Source organism: Lissotriton vulgaris, chromosome 3_1, assembly GCF_964263255.1.
Source record: "Lissotriton vulgaris chromosome 3_1, aLisVul1.2, whole genome shotgun sequence".
NCBI classification, from domain to species: Eukaryota; Metazoa; Chordata; class Amphibia; order Caudata; family Salamandridae; genus Lissotriton; species Lissotriton vulgaris.
In genome coordinates, this window is record NC_141689.1 from 946,045,091 (window position 1) to 946,069,252 (window position 24,162).

Sequence of the window (24,162 nt, forward strand, 5' to 3'; positions counted from 1 at the left end):
CATGGCCACCGTGCCTCATGACGAGCTGAGCTCGTCATTAGCACGGAAGGAGTTAAACTCTTGCCAACTACAGTTTCTTTCATTGAAGGCGCCTTTCTCATTATAGTCACTCCCCTTTGTACAGATCATGAACTGCAAGCTCTAACATTGGAGGAACCTTTTATACCAGGGTCATCCATAGGAAAAACCCTTGTTTACCGCCTATGGGTGTCACCCATTTCATGTCAATCAAATCAATCAATCAATCAAAATATTGACTTGCCAATGTTTTCCCACAGACTCATACAATTACTGTCTCGTGCATTACAACAGAACCAGAGATAAAGCAATTCTTTGTAGCTTTTGCTAAGCCATTCTTAGGGAACTTTTATTTCCAAGTGGGGCATTTGTTTGATGTGTTCTCAAGTGTATTTAACTGTGCTTGCTAAAGCTAGTCGGACACTGCATGCTGTGCATAAGGCTCATTCCTAGGCAACATTTTGCTTGCATACGTGTAGTTATGTAGGGCTGCACGATGATCTACCATTTAGCCTTTTGCAAAGCATTATTCTCTGGACATTCATATCCACCAAGAAACACAAGCAGGTCAAACTGTTCTTAAAACTTAGCTCCAAAAGTTTTCTACTGTAGCTTGCAAGGACACTGCTTTCCACTCTGTGTAGAGCAAGTCATCTAAAGCAGCACATGCCGCAGACAGAAAATGTTACTTACCTGTAGCAAACGGTTTGAAGTTTGTTGTGCTGTAGATTCACATCTACTATCCCACCTCCTCATATGTGAGCTTATGGTACAATGCTTTGAACAGTACTTATTTTCAAATATTTAGTCATTCTACACCAGTATACATAGACTGCCCTGTTTTGCATCGCTACTTGTTTTTACTCTCACCTGCATGCGAAAAACACAATTTAAGCTGTATTCATTGTCCTGTTTCATTGTGGGTTCAAGGGGAAGGATCATGAGTCCACCCACCCCGAAACCAAAATTTTTACTTTGAGGAAAACAAACTGTAACATCTGCGCCCAATTATAGGGGGCAGGAATGTGCGCAGCATTTGATTCTACGGCACTCCATGATGCAGACTAATTGTTACAGGTAAGTAGGATGTTCCTTATTTGGGACCTAGGTGAAAAGGTGTTACCGTTTTTCTGGCTTGTAGTATATGCTTGAAATTTCCTCCTTCTGTTGTTCAGCCCCTTACTCTTCCATGTTCCCTTAGTGTGAGCAAACTATGTAACAGATGTTGTCAGTGCAGATTTAGAAGTGGCATTCAGCTATTGTTGCAGGTGGTATTGGTTTATGTAGTAGCAGTCCATAGTGTTGACCCTCTTTTCATTACCGGGAATGGTTGAAATGCTAGCAATCTGTAGATAATCTATGGCATAGGAATACAACAATTGATGCTCTTAAATATACCGAGTATGTTATGTTAAGCATGCCTTGCTGAAAGAGTAAGTGTAAAATAAATAGAAATTGCTAGAAATGTCAAGTGCATAGCTGAATGTTAAAACTAAACATACAGCTGTTCCTGAATAATCAACTTGTTCCTTTTGGTATTTTGAAAGGTATGCAACCCCTTATGTACTCTGTTCAGGAAGCGTTAATTTCAAAGTCTTGGTGGACCCGTGTTGGGACAGATATTTGTTACTACAAGTAAGTAGTATATAAACGTAAGAGGTTGGTATGGTTGGTTGTATGAGGACTGATTACAAATTGTCAAATTACAAATATGTTTACATTGCCATGGGAAATCACAAAAGGAAACCCCAGATTGATAAATATCTGGCACTATATATAGAATACTACTTCAGTGAAAATGGAGACTGCATCCAACAGCCCTTGTAATAGAAGGGTAGATGAAGGTTCATGGGTGAAGTGAGCATGGTGTTCTCTAAAGTGGTCAAGACTCAACTCAAGACAGAGGATGATCACCCCACAATATACACAAAACCTTTTCCAACTGGACTGGTAATAATCAAGCATGGGGTATTGTCCTCATTGTGCAATTAAGGGCTTTCCTCTTGCTTTTGGTTTCCATCTGTTCCGTAGTCGATTCCAGAAAATCATGGGTTGCTATGGACTATTCACAATGTAACCTCTGTCACAATTAACAGTTTAGTGGAGTGCTACGGTGAGGCCTACATGCCCATGAATTAAACTTTTTTTTGATTAACTTAATTTAGGAGCACAACGTAAGTCCAGAAAATATGCATCGTTGCCACTCTGTGTTGGGTTCTTTTTGTCTTTGTTTGTTGTTAATTTCTTCCTTTGCCTTGGTGAAATAAGTCAACTATAATAGCAAATTCAGATAGAGTTTTTCCAGAGCCCTTCCTGGAGGTAGAACTCAACCATGTACTAGACACCCCCCCCCCCCCCAAACTAAGACTATGGCTGCTCTTGCTGTATTCTCAAGTCCTTCAGTTTGGTTTTGGCAGAACCATTGATGTTATGTTGCAGTCCCTAAATCCTTTTAGCTGCTGAATCTCCAATTCTGTGCCTGGATTCGCAAGTTGACATATAGGTTAAGCTGCGCAGATTGCATATGTACTCACGCTCTGCATGCAGGCATAGAGGTCTTAAAATTAGCACTCATGGCAGGTCCACAGTGTGTGTCTGAGAGATAATGCTTATGGCAGTTGGTCCCTGAGCTCAGAACAATCAATTGTTTCTTCCCTCAACCTAGCCTCCAGGTCCATGACTTCACCTGTAAATGGCTGATTATTCAGACAGTCATTTAGTGAGGAAGGGGGCACAGAGTCTTGGACGAACAAAACACTAAATAGTTGTGCATGTCCCTGCCCTCGCTGTTGCCTGCCATCTCTATTGCTGGCCTTCGCTATCCCCAACAGTCCTTGGCCAGTGTGCACTGTGACCTCTGAGTCCAGACACTTTCTGTCCTCCTAGACCATTTCTTGCAGGTTCTAGACTTCCTCATGGTTCAGGGGCAAGGAGCTGCACTGAGCCCTGTTGAAGCAGTGTACTAGGATTAAGTTACACTAGTAAGGAATCAAGTGTATTCCGGAACTGCTACATGGCTCCTCACTCCCTATTAACTCAACTCCTATCTGTTGCTGCCTATATTAGGTAAAGTTGAGCCCTGTTATAACTTTCACCTGAACTTAAATATTGACATACGCATAACCTTGCATTAGCTATTGCTAAAATTGTGTTCAGAGTAGAACCACTTACTTTATTTTGGCCTTCCATTCACAAAAATTAAAACAAAGTAGGAGAGATAATCATACTCTCATTTGAGCTGATGTTGCTTGACTTTAATCGGTCGGATGCATTCTTCTGGGCTTTGACTTTGTATGTGAGAGGTGTAATTATCATTCAACCATTTGTTAGCATGGGTTTTGTAGTTCTTTGCTCAAAGCTTGTGGTAAGGTCTGTAGTGAACTGAATAGAGAAAAATAGGCTGGTAAGTTGAACTAGCTCTCCAGTCATGATGGTTATAAACCACAACAAGCATAAACACTTCAAGTGCTGGAATAATAGATTGTCCAGATACACATTGCTGTGTACCCTTGAAAAATAAAAGGGAGTAAATCACGTCTGTAGTTGGTTCAAGACAGAATCCTCATATGTTCGATAATAGGAATCATAGTGTCTCAAATCCCAGAAGTCCACCTTGGCTTATAAAGAAAAAGAAACAAACAGAATATGCATCATAATGTGGCTCTAGTAGGTAGAAATACTCTCTCTGGTGAGAAAATTAAATATCAGGGTTGACTTGCCCATTTGGGCCCTCATTATGAGTGCGTATTTAATTCAGATGAAGCTTGCAGCAGTAGTTAATGGCCTCATCATAAAGATGAGATGTTTATTTTCCTCTGTGGAGTTCTCGGCCGTTGAAAATGCAGGTGCAATGGCCAAGCCAAAATGAAAAGTTACTGGCTGACTAGCAATTATCAATGCTAATTCTTCAGGGCCCAACTTGTAATAAAGTGGATTGTCCCTGGCCCTAGAGTTTACTTATGCCCTCAGTATCGGCACCTCTAGAAGTGGGGAATAATTAGGGACTTTAAAGCTAGAGAGTGTTGTGGGAATGATCTCCATCTTGTTTTACAAAAACCACACTGGTTTGAAAAAATTCACCTAAAATGCTTAGCCTTGAAGTATTGATGCCATTCCTGCCAACACTTTGGTTGTGACTGGCACAATAGTGACCTATCATCAATTTGCTGGGTATATTCTTGTCAACAGTGGGGCAATCCCCTTATTCTGTTGAAAAATGACATGTTGTCTGCATTCTTGATATAATTTTGCCTATCCATAACATTGTGGTCTATACTTGATATAAGAACAGCATTTTTTGCAAATGTTTGGGTATCCCTATCTTAATAATGACCCATACTTGGCTTGTTGTGACCATTTCTTTCAATAATTGGGATATTCCAAACATAATAGAGTGGATCCAGCACATAAGCTGAGGTATTTATGATTTTATTGAAGATACCCTTAATAGAGATCCAAATTGCATGAAAGTAACACTTTCTTTATCTCGAAGGGCTTCATGTAGGGAGTTATGTAATATTAGAACAAAGAACACAACTCTTAGACTTTCAGTTTTGTAGTGTTTGAAGACTTGAATTGGCATGTTTGGTGAAATTTACTTCAGGTATTTAGGGGCATTGTCATAAAGTAACATGAGTGTGATTCCTAATTTTTATATACCCTCAATAGTTTGCAAGTGTATTGCTCTCAAAACCCCTTTACTGGGTGTAAATGTTGATTTGAATGGGTCAGATCGTGATTGTCAAGATGAAATGGAGACCAAGGTAGGGGTAGTTTGCATAGTTGAATCCTGAGAGAATGACATCCCTGACTAGTGTGCCTTTGGGATGAAAAAGAAGTGTACAGTTTTCTAAGCAGGAAAACATGGTAACCACACAATTTAACTAGCTGGTTTACATGTGTTGTAAATGAGGAATTGTCCTCAGCTCACTCTTAAGTTTTAGGTAGACAAGACAAGTGGAGATTAATCAAGGTTAAAAGTAAGTAACGCCGTGTATCAAGGAAGAGAGAGAGGACTAGGTAGCTAGTCCGTATCCCCAGGGATTTATATGTAATCAAAAAGGACTAGCCTATTGTGCACATTTACAGGACTCAGAACTGTATGATTAAGGGTGAACCATTAGGTTTTTTCATGAAGCCCTCACCCACCAACCTGGTTGGTGGCATGCTTCATCATCGGGCCCACCCAGTGACACCGAATGTGTCCCAGGTGTGCTTCGACGCCTGATTACAGCGGATCAGGTATGTAACTGAGCGTGCAGTGTGGTGACGTGAAAAGTGAAGATTAAAATGCTATATAGTGGTCCCAGTACCTGAGGGTAAATGATACTTTAATAGTCGGACCTCTGTTAGCGTTTAAAACAAGGCTGGTGGATGTAATGGGAGTACAAGTTAAGACCTCCTACATCCAAGTGTGGTCTACATGTTTCAGTCAGAGCCTTTATATTAAGCTGGCTTTCCTTAGGACCGTAAAAAAAGTGAAAGTGCAATTTAAAACTTAAATGAGTGTGTAATTTAAACTATGTGAAGCACTCACTAAGGTGCTATAAATGTGCGAGGGGGATTCCCTCACCAAGCATACCTGGACATACAACATGTATGACAGAACGGAACATACAAGAAAAGAGTCTTAGCATGATTGTTTAAATTCACAATGATCAAGAAGAATTGCCGATTTTAAGTGCAGCGTGAACGGCTATAAATGCGGCAAAGGTGTAACAATACTGGTGGTACTGTTAGCGTGATAGTTATCGGGATATATGTATAGGTGTAGTGAGCTAGAGAGGGAGAGCATCACACACAATCTGTGTTTTGGAGGAATTCGCTCTTTTATCTAATAATTATGAACCATCCAGGCTTTGATTACTTTGAGACATTCACTGAGCATTGAAGATGACTGGTTTGAGTTAGCACCATCCAGGCGCCCATTGAGCTGAAAGGGCTTAATCAAAACTTGTCAGTGCAATGTTGACACATTCTCCCCAAAGTACACCAGTACATTACCTCCCCTTGACATGCTTGCCGAAACCTCCAGGCCACTTCACAGCTAAACAACATGAGGCATGAAATACAGACAGTGTGCAAGAGTTGCCTCTCATTGGCACTAAAAACCTTGCAACAACAGATAGAGGAGGATGACTTACCGACGGGTGACTTTCTGCTCTACGGCTCCGTTACTAGAGTCATATGAGGACAATGGAGCAGTAGAGAGGAGGAACCTCAATACACAAACTACATGGGCTGTTAAAATCGGTGCTTTTGGAGGATGTGGATGACAGGTCACATGGCTATATAAAGCCATAGACTCCATGACAAAGAGTAACAAAGAGTGTGAGACACCAGTGTGGACAAGACATAGGGTAATAAGAACTAACAGATAGAGAATAAGAAAAAAATTGATAAGGTATTGCCTTGAAGTGTTCAGAAACACAGACTTTAAGTATATCTTATTCATGTATACCAAACAACATACTTAGCCCTAAAAGGCTTACCAAAGTATACATACTCGTGATAATCCATTGTTCATGATGTAAGCTTATTGATGTGAGATTTCTACTTATGATATGGGAATGTCCTGTCATCACTGATTATTGGAAAAACATGACCAAGGCCCTGGAGGTAACACTAGAACTCACTGATTTGCACAGTCAATACATTTTATGCTTACCTGTTTTCATCAACCCAGTCCAAACAAGATTTGAAATACATTTCATGAGTGCCTGTGTGTGTGTGTGCGTGTGTGTGTATGTGTGTGTGTGTGTATGTGTGTATATCTTGTTGTTCACTGTTGGCCACACCACTAACCGCCTGATTACAAGTAATTCAGAACGAAATTAGCACATGCTGGCATGCGATACCTTCACTCACCCTGTTAGTGGTGGTTAGGTATTTCAGCACCTGGATTTATTGGGTGTGAAAGAACCTCACCATCAAGAGATTGTGGCTGAAGCAATAGTCGAGTCTCATTCCGTTTTTTGTTCTTAACAGGAAAAGCATATAAAGCTTCCACCAGCACAAAAACTTGCCCTACCTTACTCCTCCCACAAGTGCACCACCCCTCGAATCTGTCGAACTGCATAGCTATTTAATGGTCTAAGATGGGTCCAGAGACTAATTCCTTTTGAGGCTTTATGCTCCCTCACCACTAGATGTAAATAATCTCACCATTTTGCTGGTTCTATAATTCTCCAGTATTGAATCTTTCATAGATTCACATGCTTGAATCATCTCCATCGTCGTAGTGGGAGTCCCACAGTATCATTATAAAAGCAGTAGATAATACTATTGTAGGCTACAATGCAATGAACAGTCACTGCAATAGCCTATCTACCTTCTTTTGTAAAAAAAGAACCCAACTTGAACAGCAGCCAATAAGGTGTCAGCACCCTGTAGAACACTCCCAAGCGAGGCTGAGTTCCTCAGATATTGTACCGCATGTCGTGAGACAGTTAGTCTTCCTGAGCTCTGCTCAGTTTTTTCCTTCAAACTTCACATTTCTTCTAGAAAACGTCTTATTCTTCAAAGAAAGGGCTCTTCAGGACATGTGGAACATAAAGTAAGGAGAGGCTCCAGACAGGCTCCATACTGAAGATCCTAAAAAAAACTGTATTTACTGTTTGTATCCCAAGCATAACGTAATGGACTGCAAGATTTGTAGAGCTTTCTCAACCAAAACCCTTAAAGATAGGGAGGGTAGGTTGTTGATTTGGCTACAGAGACTTCAACGTAAATCTGATGTCATCTCCGAGGATGAGGAAAGCTCTGCCTCACATACCTCTCTAAAAAAATCTAACAGTTGAGAGAGGTTAAAGGACTTTCCAGAAGACAATAAAAAAGGTTCTAAAAAATCCCGTCTTGAAGCAGCAGGTCCCTCATAAAAAAGAAAGCATTCATTTTCTGCTGAGGAGAAAGCCCATCTGGCCTCAAAGTTTGAGAAACCCTCCTCAGAGCCATCTATGAAAAAGATCACTGTTTCTAAAAATCTTGTGTCATCAATGGCACCGCCCTCTAGGTCCCCGTTGACGCAGAAATCACCACCCGGGCATGTTTCCCCTCAATCGTCATTGAAAAAACCACTGATGAAGGTTTCCGATGCACAGTTGATGTCAGCTTCATCGACAATGCTCTACCATTGGCGAAGAAACCCTCCCCGCCGACTACTTCCTCGTCGACAATTCCTTCACATTTGACGACGACTTCCTTGTCGCTTGTTCTTTCGACGACCACCTCTTGGTCGATAACAACTGCAACAACGACAACAGTGTGTACATCGACGGTGATAACACAGACACTTATGCCTGCGAATAAGCTGATGACGATGCATGCTACGCCAAGACTTGAAAGACCTTTGACGTTCTTGTCGACGTCACCATCGACTAGACGTTTTCTTCAAAATCCGTCAGTGATTTCACCTTTACCTCCTCTTTGGAAGAGTCAGATGAGGATGACATGTTTGGACATGCTCACAGTCCGTCTCAGCTTCATGTCAATTATAAAGGTAATGATGATGAAGATGACTGTGAGTGCTATTATCAACAGGACTTTCACACTCCACATGCTAAATTGCAATACAATGAACCTGTTCCTGAGCCCATGGTCCACCTTCCAGTAGTTCAGGATTTGAAAACATGTTGCAGGATTATCGTATTAGTTTTCCTTCATCGACGAGTGCACCTCCACCTCCTCACGCATTTCCGCCATGCATGTCTTGAAGGACTGGGTTCTTTAAGACCCAGCGGTGCCAGGGGACAACACCTGAAACCTTCGTGGGTTACCTGCTCCGGCGTACGAATGACAGAGACACGGGACACTTCCTTCGGCGTCAACGATTCAAGGTTTATTTACTGCAGGGAACACAGAAGTCACGACAAGTACAACACGTGCAACTTGGGGAGACTGCTTCAAATTGGTTCTGTGGATCGCTCCTTTTATACACAATTTTCCCATAGGTTTGCATAGCAGACAAAGGTTTACAACCCGGTTCCCACAATTATCCCCGAGAGGGGTTGCTTTGGTCACTTTGATACTCATAAGGTCCGGAACATAAGTGCGGAAACATTTGGCGGTTCCCAACTGTAAAAACCCATCTTCCCACCATTAGTACATTCCAAGCAGCAGTAAAACAGATCGAAATAGGAACAGGGACAGGTGTAGAGGAAGATGGAAACAGTGGGGAGATTGGAAAGGGTGTAAAAGGGGAGGTATCGGGAAACACGAGCTACAGGCATAAAAGGGACGTGCCTAATGAGATGCACGGCTGAGACAATAAACCGGCACGGCGAGATGAGCCTCGAGCGGGGCCATCTGCCTTACAGTATCATCCCCCTCGTCATAAAGACACTTACAAAGGACATGTGTCTTCCGCAAATATCTTGGGAGTCCCAGGGTCGCGAAGCGGACAACGTCCGTTCGCTGGCTACTTGAGGGCAATAGACAAAATGGATGCCGTATCTAAGATGGAACCCGTGGGTACAGGTGAAAAACCCACGTAGCAAACGAACGGTTTAAGTTTAGCACAGCGAAACTGCGCACACTTACTAAACTCGTCATTTGCGGTTCGTAGATACCAGACTCGACCATATTCGTACGAGTCGAAAACACCACTTACAATTGTCACGGAACCTCAGACGCTCCTTTTGCCCTCATGTAGGCAAGCACTAGTCGGAATCATACTCGATATTCATCAGACCATCTAGATGTTGCTGTAGCATAGCTCTGTCCAACCGAGTTCCATTGGTAACAGGCGGCTATCTCATACACGTTGTAGCGCAGAGGCCACATAAGGCAGGACCGCACTGCACACAAAGGCAACACGTGAACAGGAACGCCACAACAACTCCGATGATCATCAGAATCTTCCAACCCCAAGTCGACATCAGGCCCCAAAACCACCCAAGTAGCGTCCAATCCCCTACATCCACGTGTATGGATTCGGAGATCTTATGCAACTTCGAGATGGCTTGATAGACAGTCGGAGCGTTATCAGGAATGAAAATACAGCAGCTCGAATGGATCACCTTACATACCCCACCTCGATCTGCTAAGATCACGTCTAAAACCATACGGTTTTGTAACGTCATAAGTCTATCCGCCTGAAGTTCCGTGGTGATATTACCAAGGGCACTGGCAGTAATATTAGCTGTCGATTCTACCACTCGAGTCAACTGTCTCAGGTTCCTACTGTTTACCATAGGTCCCCAAAACGGGAGGAAACCCTTGAAAAAGTCTCCTGCCTCTTGACCGGCAGTATCCTCTTCGCTAATTACGCCTCTCACAACTCTAGTCTTGTGATAATCTGCATCTACAGTAAACGTCGGAGGCAACAAGTTTGCGATAAAACATGAGCCCATAAAGTCAGAGGGCAACCATGCATACGCACGATCATGACAGATAAAGTATGTACCCTTGGCAGCCAGAAACACAGGGGACGAGACCATCGGCAGAATGTAATTTTCAGTGCAAGCACTCTCTCCAAGTCGGGCTTTCGATCTTCGGCCACGACCCATTAGACAAAAATTACCAATGTGGGGTACGACCCATATCGGAGGCGAGCTTTTAAGCTGTTTTTCACTAGTGAACACACTATACTCGCCTCTACTCAGGACCCTGTAGGCTTGTACCTCTTCTTCTGGAATAAGCGACGGATCATAGATATCGCTATCTAAGTCTTCAATCGCTATAGACAAAGGTTTTTGATACGAGCTAGGACCAGAGTAGGGGGAACGTGGTTCTCGAATGGGGTGGAAGCCTAGTGCGCTTCGAAACATTGTTTGAAATGCTCGAGCAGACCCTTGGGAACTATACGGTAACACCAGATATGGAATTCCCTTATCCGTGGTATGTGGCATCAACCCACACACCCAACAATTAGTAGTGTTAACCACTAACTGATGCTGATGAAGGAGCTGAATAAAGGAATTGTTGCGGAATTCTGCACGTCTAGCCTGCTCGTGTTCAGGTAAGATATGAAAAGAATGAGGAGAAGCAGTGGAGGTGAGTTTAGGGTCAGGGGTAGGAGTAGGTATGGCAGAAGCACATCATTTCAGCGCCAGGACACCTGCCCGGTAACAGTGCGCTTAATAAATGGTAAAAATAAAATAAAATAAGGTAAGAAGTAAGACATCGTGTAATACACCCCACCCGCCAATAATGCAGAAACAGTCAAAAGCAATACGAATATTTGGAACATAAAACATTTGGTACGACTAAGTTGTTGCAGCTTGAACCTTTGCGCCGGAGCTTCTTCCAAGTCCATCAGCTTCGAAAATGCCATCCCCTACGACCGTCCGCAACGTTTCTTGACGCACTTCGTTCTGTGTAGCAGTAGTCAATCCCTAGGAGTTCCCAGGAACCGACGGTCTTTAACCTAGTGTCAAGACCTACTAACCAGAAGGAAGTACACACGCGGCCCTACGGCCTTTATTCACAATTATGTGTATGCAAAAGTGTCTCTCAGCTGTGGAAAAAAAAATATGAGGAACGAAACTCAATGTACATATACAAAAATAATTACAGTGATACGAGTGTTCAAACTGATCGTGGAAAACGGGATAATGCAATTGTCAAGGGACAGAACAGGATCTTTTATTAGTCTTTAGTGCTGGATCGCAAAAAGTATCGGGTTCTCCCAGGACGTGTCTGTTCGTCGAACAAGGGATCCGTTGAAGAGACAGCGTTCTGTTGATTAGTTGAATGTTCTGGTCTTGAGTCTTTTGATGACAAATGTTCAACAGTGTCTTTCTGCTGCACTGAGGATTCTCCGACAGGTTGTGCGTCGCTGAAAGGTACAAACGCCGGCAATCCTTCGGTTTCAGTTGATGCAATGCCTCTCCTCACCCACGAGTCTGCCGGCAACGGAATAGGGACTTTTTTGGTATGGGTGGCATGCACCCAGTTTTTCCGACCCTCTAGACGAACTGCAGTTCTCGTGGCAAGGAGGACCTGGTAGGGTCCAGTGAATCTTGGCTCCAAGTTTTTCTTGCGCGAAAAATTCTGCGTCACCACCCAGTCTCCGGGCTGGAGCTGGTGGCCTGGACCCTCCGTCTGCGTCGGCAATGCTTCGTAAACCTGTTGGTGAATTAACCTCAGTTTAGCAGTCAAGTCATGAAGATAATCGATCAACATTGGATACTCAAGATCACAGAACACACCCGGCCTAGGGACCCCCCAAACATTGGCAGGACGACCGAACACTATTTCATAGGGACTGAGCCCTACTCGGGAGTGTACAGTTGCCCTTGTTGACAATAATGCTAAGGGTAAAGCGTCAGGCCACGAAAGACCAGTCGTAGCCTGAATCTTTGCTAGCTTTAGTTTAAGGGTGCCGTTGTACCCCTCAACCAAACCAGCTGACTGGGGATGATTGGCACTATGGAATTTCTGATTAATTCCAAGGCCCTTACACACACTCTTCATCACACTCCCCACAAACTCACTTCCGTTATCGGACCACACAACTCTAGGCATTCCGTACCGAGGAAAGTATTCCTTCAGTAGGATTTTCGCAGTTGACAAAGCAGTGTTGTCCTTAAGAGGGTAGGCTTCGATCCATCGGGAGAACGCACAAACCACAACTAAAACGTATTTCAGGTTATTGCATCGCTCCATATGGATGAAGTCTAGTTGGATCACCTCAAAGGGACATGAAGGGGGAGCAAAACTACCAGGAGGAGTTGGGGTTCCCTTACCAGGATTGTACAACACACATACCATACAATTCTTAACCAGTCGTTCAGCACATTTTGTGATACCATCATTCTTCCACACAGGAGACAACAACTTGCAAATACCTTTCGCGCTAATATGTGCTAACCCATGCGCCATAGTCACAACAGCCAGCACATACGCATCAGGCAACATCCATCTTTTCTGATCCGATAAGTCAATCCAACAACCATTCGCATCCAACTTTCCTGTACTTTCTTTCCACTTCATCTTTTCAGTCTCGGTGGCCTCATTCTGAATTGCTGTCACACTCTCGATAGTGTCCTCACACATACTCGATTCTGTAGGCCACCTAACCGAACTCGTCACATACATTCGAGTGCTAAGGTTCCGGGCAGTCTCCTTAGCAATCTCATCCGCAAACGCATTACCACGACCAACATCATCCGTCACCTTACGATGCGCACTGCATTTAACAATCGCCACTTGCTTAGGCAACGTAAGTGCATCCAAAAGATCATTCACAAGCTGGCCATGCTGAATCTTCGTACCATGCGATGTCAGAAAACCTCTCTCTCTCCACAATCGTCCGAAGCTATGAGCGACGCCAAAAGCGTATTGGCTGTCGGTAAACACATTCACACGTTTCCCTTTCGCTAACACACACGCTCTAGTAAGAGCGATCAGCTCTGCAGCTTGGGCAGAATTCTGATTTAACCTCGCAGTCTCAACAACAGTATTCAGCGTTACAACAGCATACGCAGTAGTCACATCGCCATTCGGCAGTTTAAAACATGAACCATCCACATACAGCGTTCCATCTGGGTCTTCCAAAGGAGTGTTTTTAAGGTCCATTCGACCTTTTGTTTCCTCTTCTGTCCTCAAATAACAGTCGTGCTCTGTTATTTCATCTGACTCTGAGCTAATTGGTAACAAAGTTGCGGGATTCAGAACATTGCAACGTTTTATCTGAATATGGCTTGCCAGCAGCGTCAGCTCGTACCCAGACAATCTCGCACTCGTCAAGTGCTGAGTTTTCGTACGATTTAAAAGAGTGTCGACTGCATGCGGAACCATCACCGTAAGCATATTATCCATGACCAATCCTGCTGATTGTCGGATGGACACCGCAGCTGCCGCTGTTGCTCTCAAGCAACTCGGCAATGCTCTAGCTACCGGGTCCAAGGTCGAGGAAAAATATGCACATGGACGTTGCTTACCACCAAAAGGTTGCGTTAAGACACTCAAAGCACAACCTTCCCTCTCGTGAACATATAATGTAAACGGCTTACTGTAGTCAGGAATACCTAACACAGGGGCCGAACACAATGAATCACGTAATTCAGAAAAACTTTTCTGACATTCTTCCGTCCATGGTAAAGGAGCTGAAACATCCTTGCACGTAAGAGCTACCAATGGTTTCGCTAGCAATGAAAAATTTGGAATCCATTGCCTGCAGTACGACGTGATACCTAGAAAGGCACGCAAATCTCTTTGGGTTGTTGGCACAGCCATTCGTGCAATTGCTGCAATTCTCTCTGGGGTCAACCGCGTTCCCTCCTTTGACAATAAGTGACCTAGATAGGTTACTTCTTGACAACAATATTGGAGTTTAGAAGGTGACACCTTATGATTTAACTCGCAGAGATGTTGCAGCAGCGATACCGTAGCAATTTTGCAAATGTCCTGAGTATCTGCAGCTACCAATAAGTCGTCGACGTATTGGATTAAGGCCGCACCAGCCGGCAACCTAAACGCATCCAGTTGACCCTTCAAGGCTTGACTGTAAATCGATGGACTTTCACAGTAGCCCTGAGGAGCGCGTTTGAACCGGAAGCTGCGTCCACCAAGAGAGAAACCGAAAAGGTCTCTGCTCTTTTCCGCAATGGGAATGCTGAAGAACACATTCTTCAAATCAATCACCGAAAACCACGATGCAGAAGCTGGAATCAGAGTCAGTAGCGCCGTGATGTCAGGCACAACGGGGAACTGAGGAATCACAATTTTATTCACCTCCCGTAAATCGATAACAAAACGATAAACAGGTGGTTTCGAAGGATCGGTACGTTTAAGAATGGGCAGTACAGGGCTGTTGCACACGTTTCCCCGTGTTTCCTCAATAACGTCTTTCTCGATCAAATCATAGATGATCGCTAACAATGCTCGTTCACCATCAAGAGAGATACGATACTGGGGAATACGTGGCAACCGTACATTAGATTTCAACTGAACAACATAAGGGGAGATGTCAAGCAGGCCCACGTCATTGGGACCTGTTGCCCACAAAGATGCAGGAAGAGAATTCAATTCCGGTGGAAGCTTATCGAGAGACAAATACATAGGAGAGACAACCCTCTCTCCCAACGTAAGCTTTACACCCGCAGGAGAACAATACAAAGTTGCATACAAATGTTTAAGCAAATCCAGACCCAAAAGATTTTCACCACAACCAGTAGTCAAAATCAACGGAGCTTCTAGCTCACGAGGCCCAATTGTAAGGGGCAAAGGGCGCGAAACTGGATTGCTAACGGGGGCGCCAGAGAATCCAACGGAAACATTTGTTAAGCCAGACAAAGGTGCGCCAGGGAGTTTCGAATGCTTTATGGAACTTTTCGCTGCACCAGTGTCCAACAGAAAAGGCTCAACGACGCCCGATGTAGCAACTGCGACGTAAGGCCCTCTCTGATCAACCGGAACTGATACCACTCCCTCTCCTTGTCTTCGGCTGTCCTAGTAATTACTGTCGTCAGTTCCCTGATCGACGTAATAATCGTCTACATTGTACTGCGCAGATCGTCCTTGCGACGATCCACGTTGATCAAAACAATTATCGGAATTTGATGAGTTATCTGAACGGTCATTTTGCGCACCACGACCTCTACCACGTGGTGCCTGCTGCGAACCACCACGACCTCCTCTAGATGAATTACCACTATTACGATCGTTTAGAACAGGACAATTTAATTTGATATGACCCTCCTGTCTACAATAGGCACATTGATTGTACCCTAACGAGGATCTTTGGGAAGAGGAGTCATTACGAGATTGTGATCGGTTCGATTGCAACTGCGATCTATTTTGTTGTGAAGCATTCTGATTCGAACGTGGAGGATAGGCCTGCTGTAACAACACTTTAGTTTTAAGTTCTTTCGTCTTTTTATCAGCACGGTCGTTCTCTTCTTTCTCTCTATTCTCATAATATTGTGCCGTGGCCAATATCTGAGCTGAAGTAGAAACGGCCCACGCACTTTCTGAATTCTTTAATTTATTGCTCAAATCGGGCAATAAGTTTGAAACAAATTTGTCGACGAACAACCGTTGACCACCCTCAGTACCCATATCCTGACCACTATGGTCGATGAATGCCTCCTCGAACCTCGTAAAGAAGTCGGAGACACTCTCGTCCTTCTTCTGTTTACAAGCTGACAATTTGTCCCAATTCACCCTCATAGCTGGCATTAGAGTTTTCATTAGGGTAATTATTCTCTGAGGAAGAGCAGTAATGATTTGTTCAGGTTTAGCCCCGCCAACTTGTCGTGTATCGGCCGCAGTAAGAGCAGCCCAATCGCCACCTAATTCGTTTGCGTGATCTTCGTGCCGAATCTTAGCCCATACCGGTTGTGGTACGACATTACCGAACAACATGTCGATATCGGCAAGATTCATTATCGTAGCGTCTACGAGCTGCGATAATTCTTTGTAATACCCCGTAGGATTTTTGCGAGGGTCAGGCAAAGATTGCTTTACCTGTAACACTTCTGATCGTTTCCATGGGAGATGTATCCATACTCTCTGGAAATGTGGCAGAATAATAGGATTAGCATTAGCATCACCTGGCATCCACACTGGTGGAACTTCCCGCATAGGAAATTGACCAGACTCATCTGGCTGTCTTTCAATATCTTCAACAAAGAGGGCTTGAGGTATAGGAGTGGGACGGAAAGATAGCAACCGTTCAACAGCACGTCGAACATTGGTATCCACTATCAGTCCAGTCGAGAACTGAAGTTGCAAATCAGACAAAGCGGTCAGCACCTCGTCAGGTGCGTCGGCCGATATCTGATCACGAAGAACCTTACACATTTCTTCGAACACGAATCTTTGGGTCGGTATATTGAATTGACAAAACGTATCGAGTACAATACGTGGCGGATTTCTAAGGGGATGCGTCATCCAACCCATCGCCATATTATATAGCGAAGCGCGTTCCCTGTTACCAGGAAGCTGACTACGTCTCTGAGGACCATCTGAACCAGCAGACCCAAGAACAGGTCCGAGCGAATGAAAGAAGCTAGCCGCAAGAGGAGAATTACGACTACGAGTAGAGGGAGAAGTATAGGACACAGGACTAACAAGCGAAGGAGTAGAGACAGAAGCAACAGCAGGAGTTAGCAGAGCAGGAGCAGTAGCGGGAGCAGGAGTATGTGGAAGCGGAGGAGCAGTAGGGATAGCAACAGGCAAAGGAGCAGGAACAATCGGAAGAACAGGTGCAGGTTGAGGAGCAGGTGGAGTAAGAATAGGTGGAAGAATAGGTACAGGGGGGACCACAGGAGCTGCGGTACCCTGTACGTACGGAGGTGGCGACTTCATAAGATAGGACATTAAAGGATCCTCAACTGCCTCTTCCTTCTTTTCCGACTCCGTAGGCAAAGCAGGATAGCATTTATCTATAGTCATGCGCTGCAGTCTATCAAACACTTCCTTTTCCTTAACCTCCTTATCACGCTGAAATTGCTCTGCTTTCTTTACAATAGTAGCGACACCATCTCTCTGATTTCGTTTAGTCTGTCTGATTTCTTTCTGTCGGGCTTCTTTGCGCCACAACCGAAAGGCATCAAACTTGGCCGGCCTTGACTTTTTCTCGAACAATTTAGCCTCTAAGTTATCTAGGATCGGGGTCTCAAAGCTACCATGAGGTGGCCAACTAAGGACACCATCCTTTTTAGTATAACGAATCCAGTAATCGTTAAAGGTAATCGGGCCTAGCCCATGTTTACTGTACAGTTCATAAGTCGGAGTTCCAACCGGAGGTATCGGACACGAGTCCTCCAGTCGGGAATCCGCACCACAACGTCTGAAACAACTAAACAAAGTACTACGACCAGGCATCTTGCACACTAGCCGAGTTTCACAAACTTCAAGGGTTACAGGATTTACCAAGTCCCAGCAAAAGCAAAAACCCTCGGTTTTTGGCGGCTGCAGTCGTCAAACAACACAACAAAGTACCAAGAACTACAAATGCAATGGAACCATGCAACCACTAAGCAACCACAACCAAGAACTCTGGGAGCGACCCACAAATACTTAACTCAAAGATCGATGGCGTCACCAGGAAGGCCCGTCAATCGTCTCGCTCTACCAAGGTCTACGCCAGGCGCCAAAGCAGGTCTACAGTCAGGGCAGCAGTCCGTCGCAGCCGTCAGGAGGCGGGAATCTGCGCGGGAAAAGTCTTCGGGCCACTTGTTTCGACAACAGGATCGATGAAGCGGAGTGCACCTTCCCTCGGAGATTTCACACGAAGTTCCTCACGATCGTCGGGCTTGGACCGGTACCACTGATGCAGCCCCACGTTGGGCGCCAACTGAAGGACTGGGTTCTTTAAGACCCAGCGGTGCCAGGGGACAACACCTGAAACCTTCGTGGGTTACCTGCTCCGGCGTACGAATGACAGAGACACGGGACACTTCCTTCGGCGTCAACGATTCAAGGTTTATTTACTGCAGGGAACACAGAAGTCACGACAAGTACAACACGTGCAACTTGGGGAGACTGCTTCAAATTGGTTCTGTGGATCGCTCCTTTTATACACAATTTTCCCATAGGTTTGCATAGCAGACAAAGGTTTACAACCCGGTTCCCACAATTATCCCCGAGAGGGGTTGCTTTGGTCACTTTGATACTCATAAGGTCCGGAACATAAGTGCGGAAACATTTGGCGGTTCCCAACTGTAAAAACCCATCTTCCCACCATTAGTACATTCCAAGCAGCAGTAAAACAGATCGAAATAGGAACAGGGACAGGTGTAGAGGAAGATGGAAACAGTGGGGAGATTGGAAAGGGTGTAAAAGGGGAGGTATCGGGTAACACGAGCTACAGGCATAAAAGGGACGTGCCTAATGAGATGCACGGCTGAGACAATAAACCGGCACGGCGAGATGAGCCTCGAGCGGGGCCATCTGCCTTACAGTATCATCCCCCTCGTCATAAAGACACTTACAAAGGACATGTGTCTTCCGCAAATATCTTGGGAGTCCCAGGGTCGCGAAGCGGACAACGTCCGTTCGCTGGCTACTTGAGGGCAAGAGACAAAATGGATGCCGTATCTAAGATGGAACCCGTGGGTACAGGTGAAAAACCCACGTAGCAAACGAACGGTTTAAGTTTAGCACAGCGAAACTGCGCACACTTACTAAACTCGTCATTTGCGGTTCGTAGATACCAGACTCGACCATATTCGTACGAGTCGAAAACACCACTTACAATTGTCACGGAACCTCAGACTGTACCTTCGCCTAGAATATTGCCAGGAACAGACCGTGTTCTTCCTCTGCAGCAACATGACACTTCAGATGATGAAGATTTGGAAGAAGGCGAAATTCAAGGTGCTAGACCAGCTAGCAATGAGTGGGAAGGCTCCATAATCTCGACACCTGCTTCCCCATTTCCTCAAACAGCGGATTCTCCGCTGGAAGACATTGGCGGTTTCCAAGCATTGAAAGAGAGAGCAGCCTCTCGGTTTCATTTACCGATCACAGTCAAGCAGTCTGCCTGCTTTCTTTATGACTTTAAAGACCAATCTAGGAAGACTGTGAGATCAATCCCTATAATAGACCATAATTAGGAAGAAGGTGTGAAAGTCATGAGAACACCTACTACAGTGATTACAGTTTTGCCTGGAAGGACACCCGAAACCAGACTCAGTAATTATTCAAGCTTCACAAAGGAGGTCAAGGAATCCTTCAGCGCCTATCACCACTCCCCCAGACAAAGAAGGTAGACCCCCTGATAACATCAGCAATAGGTTTACCACCACCTCAGGTACTACTGTGCATGCGGCCAACGTGCTAGCGATATTAGGCAGATATGACTGCCAAATGTGGTCCGATATCACCCCATACGTGGATCGTCTTCCAGAAGATAAGAGGCTAGAGGGGAGAAAGATTCTTTTAGAGGGAGAAAGATCTGCCTTGGACATAATTGATCCGTCCATGGATTTGGCCTTGCCTTTCGCCAGCTCGCTGGAGCAGCCGCCCTTAGATGTCAGGGTTGGTTGAGGGCAACAACATTCCTAACTGAGGTGCAAAGTAAGGTCCTAGACATGCCTTTTGATGGCAATGCGCTTTCGGTGAGCACATTGAGGACAGGGTATTAATGCGGACACCGAGACTGCTAAAGCTTTGGGTACATTTCTATACAGGAAGACCCCCATTTATGGAGCTAGTGGTAGAGGAGCCTATTCATTTTGTGGTGGCTACTGGAGATACCGACCTCAGACCTATCAATCATTTTGCCCTTCCTACCAGCAGCAATTGGCCGATTGTGCACCACCGCAGGCTGCATACTCCAGGCAACCTAGACGTAAACAACCAGTACAGTCCAGAGAAGCTGTTAGAAAACAGTGACAATGTCTTGGTGCCTGCTGCATTCTCCCCTATCATGCTATCCAGAGGAGCACGCATCTCACGTTATTTCAATCAATGGCAAAATATGACCACAGACAAATGGGTTCTGGATATAATAAAGTATGGCCGTACTCTGGAGTTTGTCACAGTGCCACCTCCTCATCCACCACAAAAATCACTAGCAACCCATCTTCAGTTAGGAAGGAAGCATTTGTCATGCTACAAAAAGGAGCCATAGAGAGAGTACCATGCCCTCAAAGGGGAATGGACTTCTACTCCCGCTTTTTTCTTGTGAAGAAAAAGTCAGGAGAATGGCCTCCCATTCTGGACCTCAGAAAGCTCAACAAATACCTACAGAAAAAAATCCTTCCACATGGTGACTCTCCAGGAGATTTTGCAACTTCTGAACCATTGGCATTTTCTGACCAGCCTCGATTTGTAGGATGCATATTTCCATATTCCTATCCATCCCAAAAACCAACGTGTTCTCTATTTCACTGTGGCAGATGCGCACCATCAATTCAAGGTCCTCCCCTTTGGCCGCCGCTCCGCTCTTCAGGTATTTACCAAATGTCTCACTTCTGTGGTAGCACATCTACGATTATGGGGACTCCAGTTTTCCTGTATCTCGACGATTGGCTAGTGACAGCTCCTTCTCTTCACTGGGCTTCGGAAGCTGTATCCATCTGCCTACATCTGTTTTGCTCTCTGGGGCATTCAGACAACTACCAGAAGTCCATTCTCACACCCTAGCAACAGATTTTCTCGGAGCAACTTTGGATACACTTCAAAACAAAGCATTCTTATATGCAGATAGGCAAAACACAATATTTTCAATGGCTCACAGTCTCGCCAAAAAATACTTTGCTTCTGTTCATCTCCTCAAATCATTTCTCAACATGATGTCCTCGGCCAACCTCATGGTGCCCCACGCACGTCTCAGAATGAGACCTTTCCAAGAGCAGTTGGACAGGCAATAGCTTCAGGTGACCGGATCATTCAAGGACAATATTCAGAGCACTACGATCGTGAAAAAAGTACTTTCATGGTGGCAGCCCACAAACAATCTCTCTGTGGGTCTTACATTCCTCTCTCCCCTTCCAGAGTTCGATTTGACCATGGATGCCTCTTCGGAAGGCTGGGGAGCCTACCTTCAAGACCTCCAAGTAAGTGGCAAATGGAGTCTCTCTCTCTCTCCAAAATGCACATCAACTTCCTGGAATTGAGGGCAATTTTCCTAGCTCCTCAGTCATTTCTCCCAAGAGTACAATCATCATTCCATCCTCATTCGTACAGACAACACCACCTGCATGCACTATCTCGACAAGCAGTGAGGAACAAGGTCTCAGATTATATCTTTAGAAGTCCAAAAGATACAGGTATGGGCATTGCTACACCGAATCTTCATAAAAGCGGAACATCTTCCATGAGTGGGAAACAAACTAGCAGACATCTTGAGCAGAATAGGCCAAACATGGTAGGAGTGTAACTCGATCAGCTAATTCTCAACTCCATCTTCCAGAAATGGGGAACACCCAACTTAGATCTCTTTGCATTTTTGGAGAACCGAAAATGCTGGTTCTTCGCCAGCTGGGAACCTCAGAGAGGGTCATGTGGGAATGCGTTTACGATAAGGTTGTCAGGAATCTTTTCTTATGCTTTTCCCCAATGCCCTCCCATCTCCAAAGTTTAATTGAAGATGAAAAGAGAACCTTGCCGGCTGATCCTCAATGCTCCACGTTGGCCCTGTCAGCATTGTTTCACGGAGCTACTCCTACTCGCGTTGTCCAAGCCTTATCGCATTCTATTGATAACAACTTTTCTGACCATGAGCAAGGGACAAATCCTGCACCCACATCAGCCCCTCTTCAGTTGCATGCTTGGCACCTGAATTCAAAGATTTAGACTGGCTCCAGGACTGTAGGGATGTTTTGTCCAGGGCTAGACCTGAGTTCAACAATAAAATGTACAGATGAAAATGGAAGCGTTTTTGATCTTGGTGTCTTCGGAACGACATCCACCCTCTTCTCTCATCTCCGTAACAAGTTTTGCTTTATCTAGTCTCTCTTGCAAAGTCAGGTCTGGCGTACGTTTCGGTGAGGGTCCACCTTGCAGCCATCTCCCCATACTAGCGAACTTCTGATGCTTCCCCCCTTTGTTCCTCTCGTATCATCAGACAATTCATCAAAGGATCATTCTGATAGATACATCTGCCATTGGACCCCTTACCTTGTGAATATCCCCCTGCGTCAGCAAACGTTCGGAAAACTCTTTTGTAGCACGCCGGCGTGGGCGACGTCACAGGAGCACGGCATCGCGCGTGGACTCCGGCTGACGTCACCAACTCCTTATTAGACCTACGTCGGCGTGATGACATCAGTTCCCTTTTTTCTGCGTCGTCGACGCGAACGGTTTCTTGGGATCTCTTGTGTTGCGGATAGTAACTTTGTTGCTATTTGTGTGTTTCTCTATCTTTTTCGAGCTGTTGTTCTTAGCCGAAGATGTCGTCGAAGAAGACAGGCTTTAAGCAGTGCAGATCGTGTGCCAGGATGATGTCTATAACCGATCCTCATAGTGATTGCTTGTGGTGTCTGGGCTTGGACCACGATGTCAGAGGCTGTCGATTCCAAAATGAACCCGAAGGCTCTGCGTGAACGTGAGGCTAAACTTCTTCTGGCCAAGGTAAAGGGAAAGGATGCCAAGAGGTCTTCGAGGTCAAGATCCAGACGCTCGAGGTCGAAGCTGAAGGCGAAGACGAGGTTGAGATCCCGATCGGAGTCGGCATCGAAGTCGGCTTCGGGTCATGCTTCGGGTTCCTCGAAGAAAAAACATAAGAGGAAGAAGCATAGCTCGAGGCATCATTCCGGCAAGGAGTCGGATTCGAAGAAGAGGTCTTCATCTCGTAAGCATCATAAAGTCTTTTTGTCTCCATCACCATCTCGTGAGCCTGAAGGTGAAGCCTCGCCCTTTAAGTCCCAAGGGCCATCTCCGGATCCGGAACCGAATCCGTCTCTGTATCCGTGTCAGTCTTCTGAGCATGAGGAAGAAGACGTTGAGAATTCTCAGGCTTCGGCGACTCCGGTGCATCATCCAGAGGAACAGGAGGGTCATTAAGCATGGGCGAATTTTGCGAATCTCGCGTTCGCGAATTTTGCGAATTTGCGAACTCGCAATCCGCAAAATCCGCGAATTCTCGCGAATTTGCGGATTTTTTTATTTTGTGTGTTCGCGTGGGTTTCTGCCAGGTCGCGAGGGTTTTTGTACAATTACGCGAACTTACCTGTCGGGTCGCAAGTTTTGCGAACTTGTTGTTTCTACGTGTCCAGCCTGTTTGGGACACTCTTCTTCATCACTGCCACCCTCTGTCACCACATGCCACCCTCTGGCTCACCCATGCCACCCTCTGTTTCATCACAGCACCCTCTGGTTGTCCAGTGTACATTATTGTGGCAAAGCAAAGCACACCTTCCCTGCCTCAAGTGACCTGAATTAATTTGGGGCTGATTAATGTGTCACAGAATATTTTTTTAGCTGGCAGCTGCTTCCTTAGTGCTTCCTGATTAGTGATCTTTTGCACTTGCTAAGTGCTTTCATTGTTGCAAAATTAGTTACAACACCTGCCCTGCCCCAACTGACAATAATGAATTAGGGGCTGATTAATGTGTCACTGGATTTGAACTTCCAGCCTGGCTCCTGCTTGTCTCCCTTAGCTGTAATTCTGGACCTTTGTGGCATATGTGTAACTATTCTGAGGGTCAGAGCAGGGTCACATAATAGTTGCAAGTAGGCAACTGAACTCTGGAGGGGCCCCTCAGGAAGCACTACAGGAAATGGCTACTAATGATGAGCTTGAACTTT

At 45.1% G+C, this 24,162-nt stretch overlaps 1 protein-coding gene across 2 annotated transcripts in view; it reads left to right on the forward strand.

Annotated features, from left to right (window-relative positions):
- AGTPBP1 (ATP/GTP binding carboxypeptidase 1) overlaps nucleotides 1–24,162 on the forward strand; it is a 1,139,154-nt gene that overhangs the window by 790,694 nt on the left and 324,298 nt on the right. For both annotated transcript variants that reach the window (XM_086961295.1, XM_086961296.1), the window contains exon 18: nucleotides 1,566–1,653. In XM_086961295.1, the coding sequence (XP_086817421.1) occupies nucleotides 1,566–1,653 (88 nt within the window). The remainder of the gene's footprint in view (nucleotides 1–1,565; nucleotides 1,654–24,162) is intronic.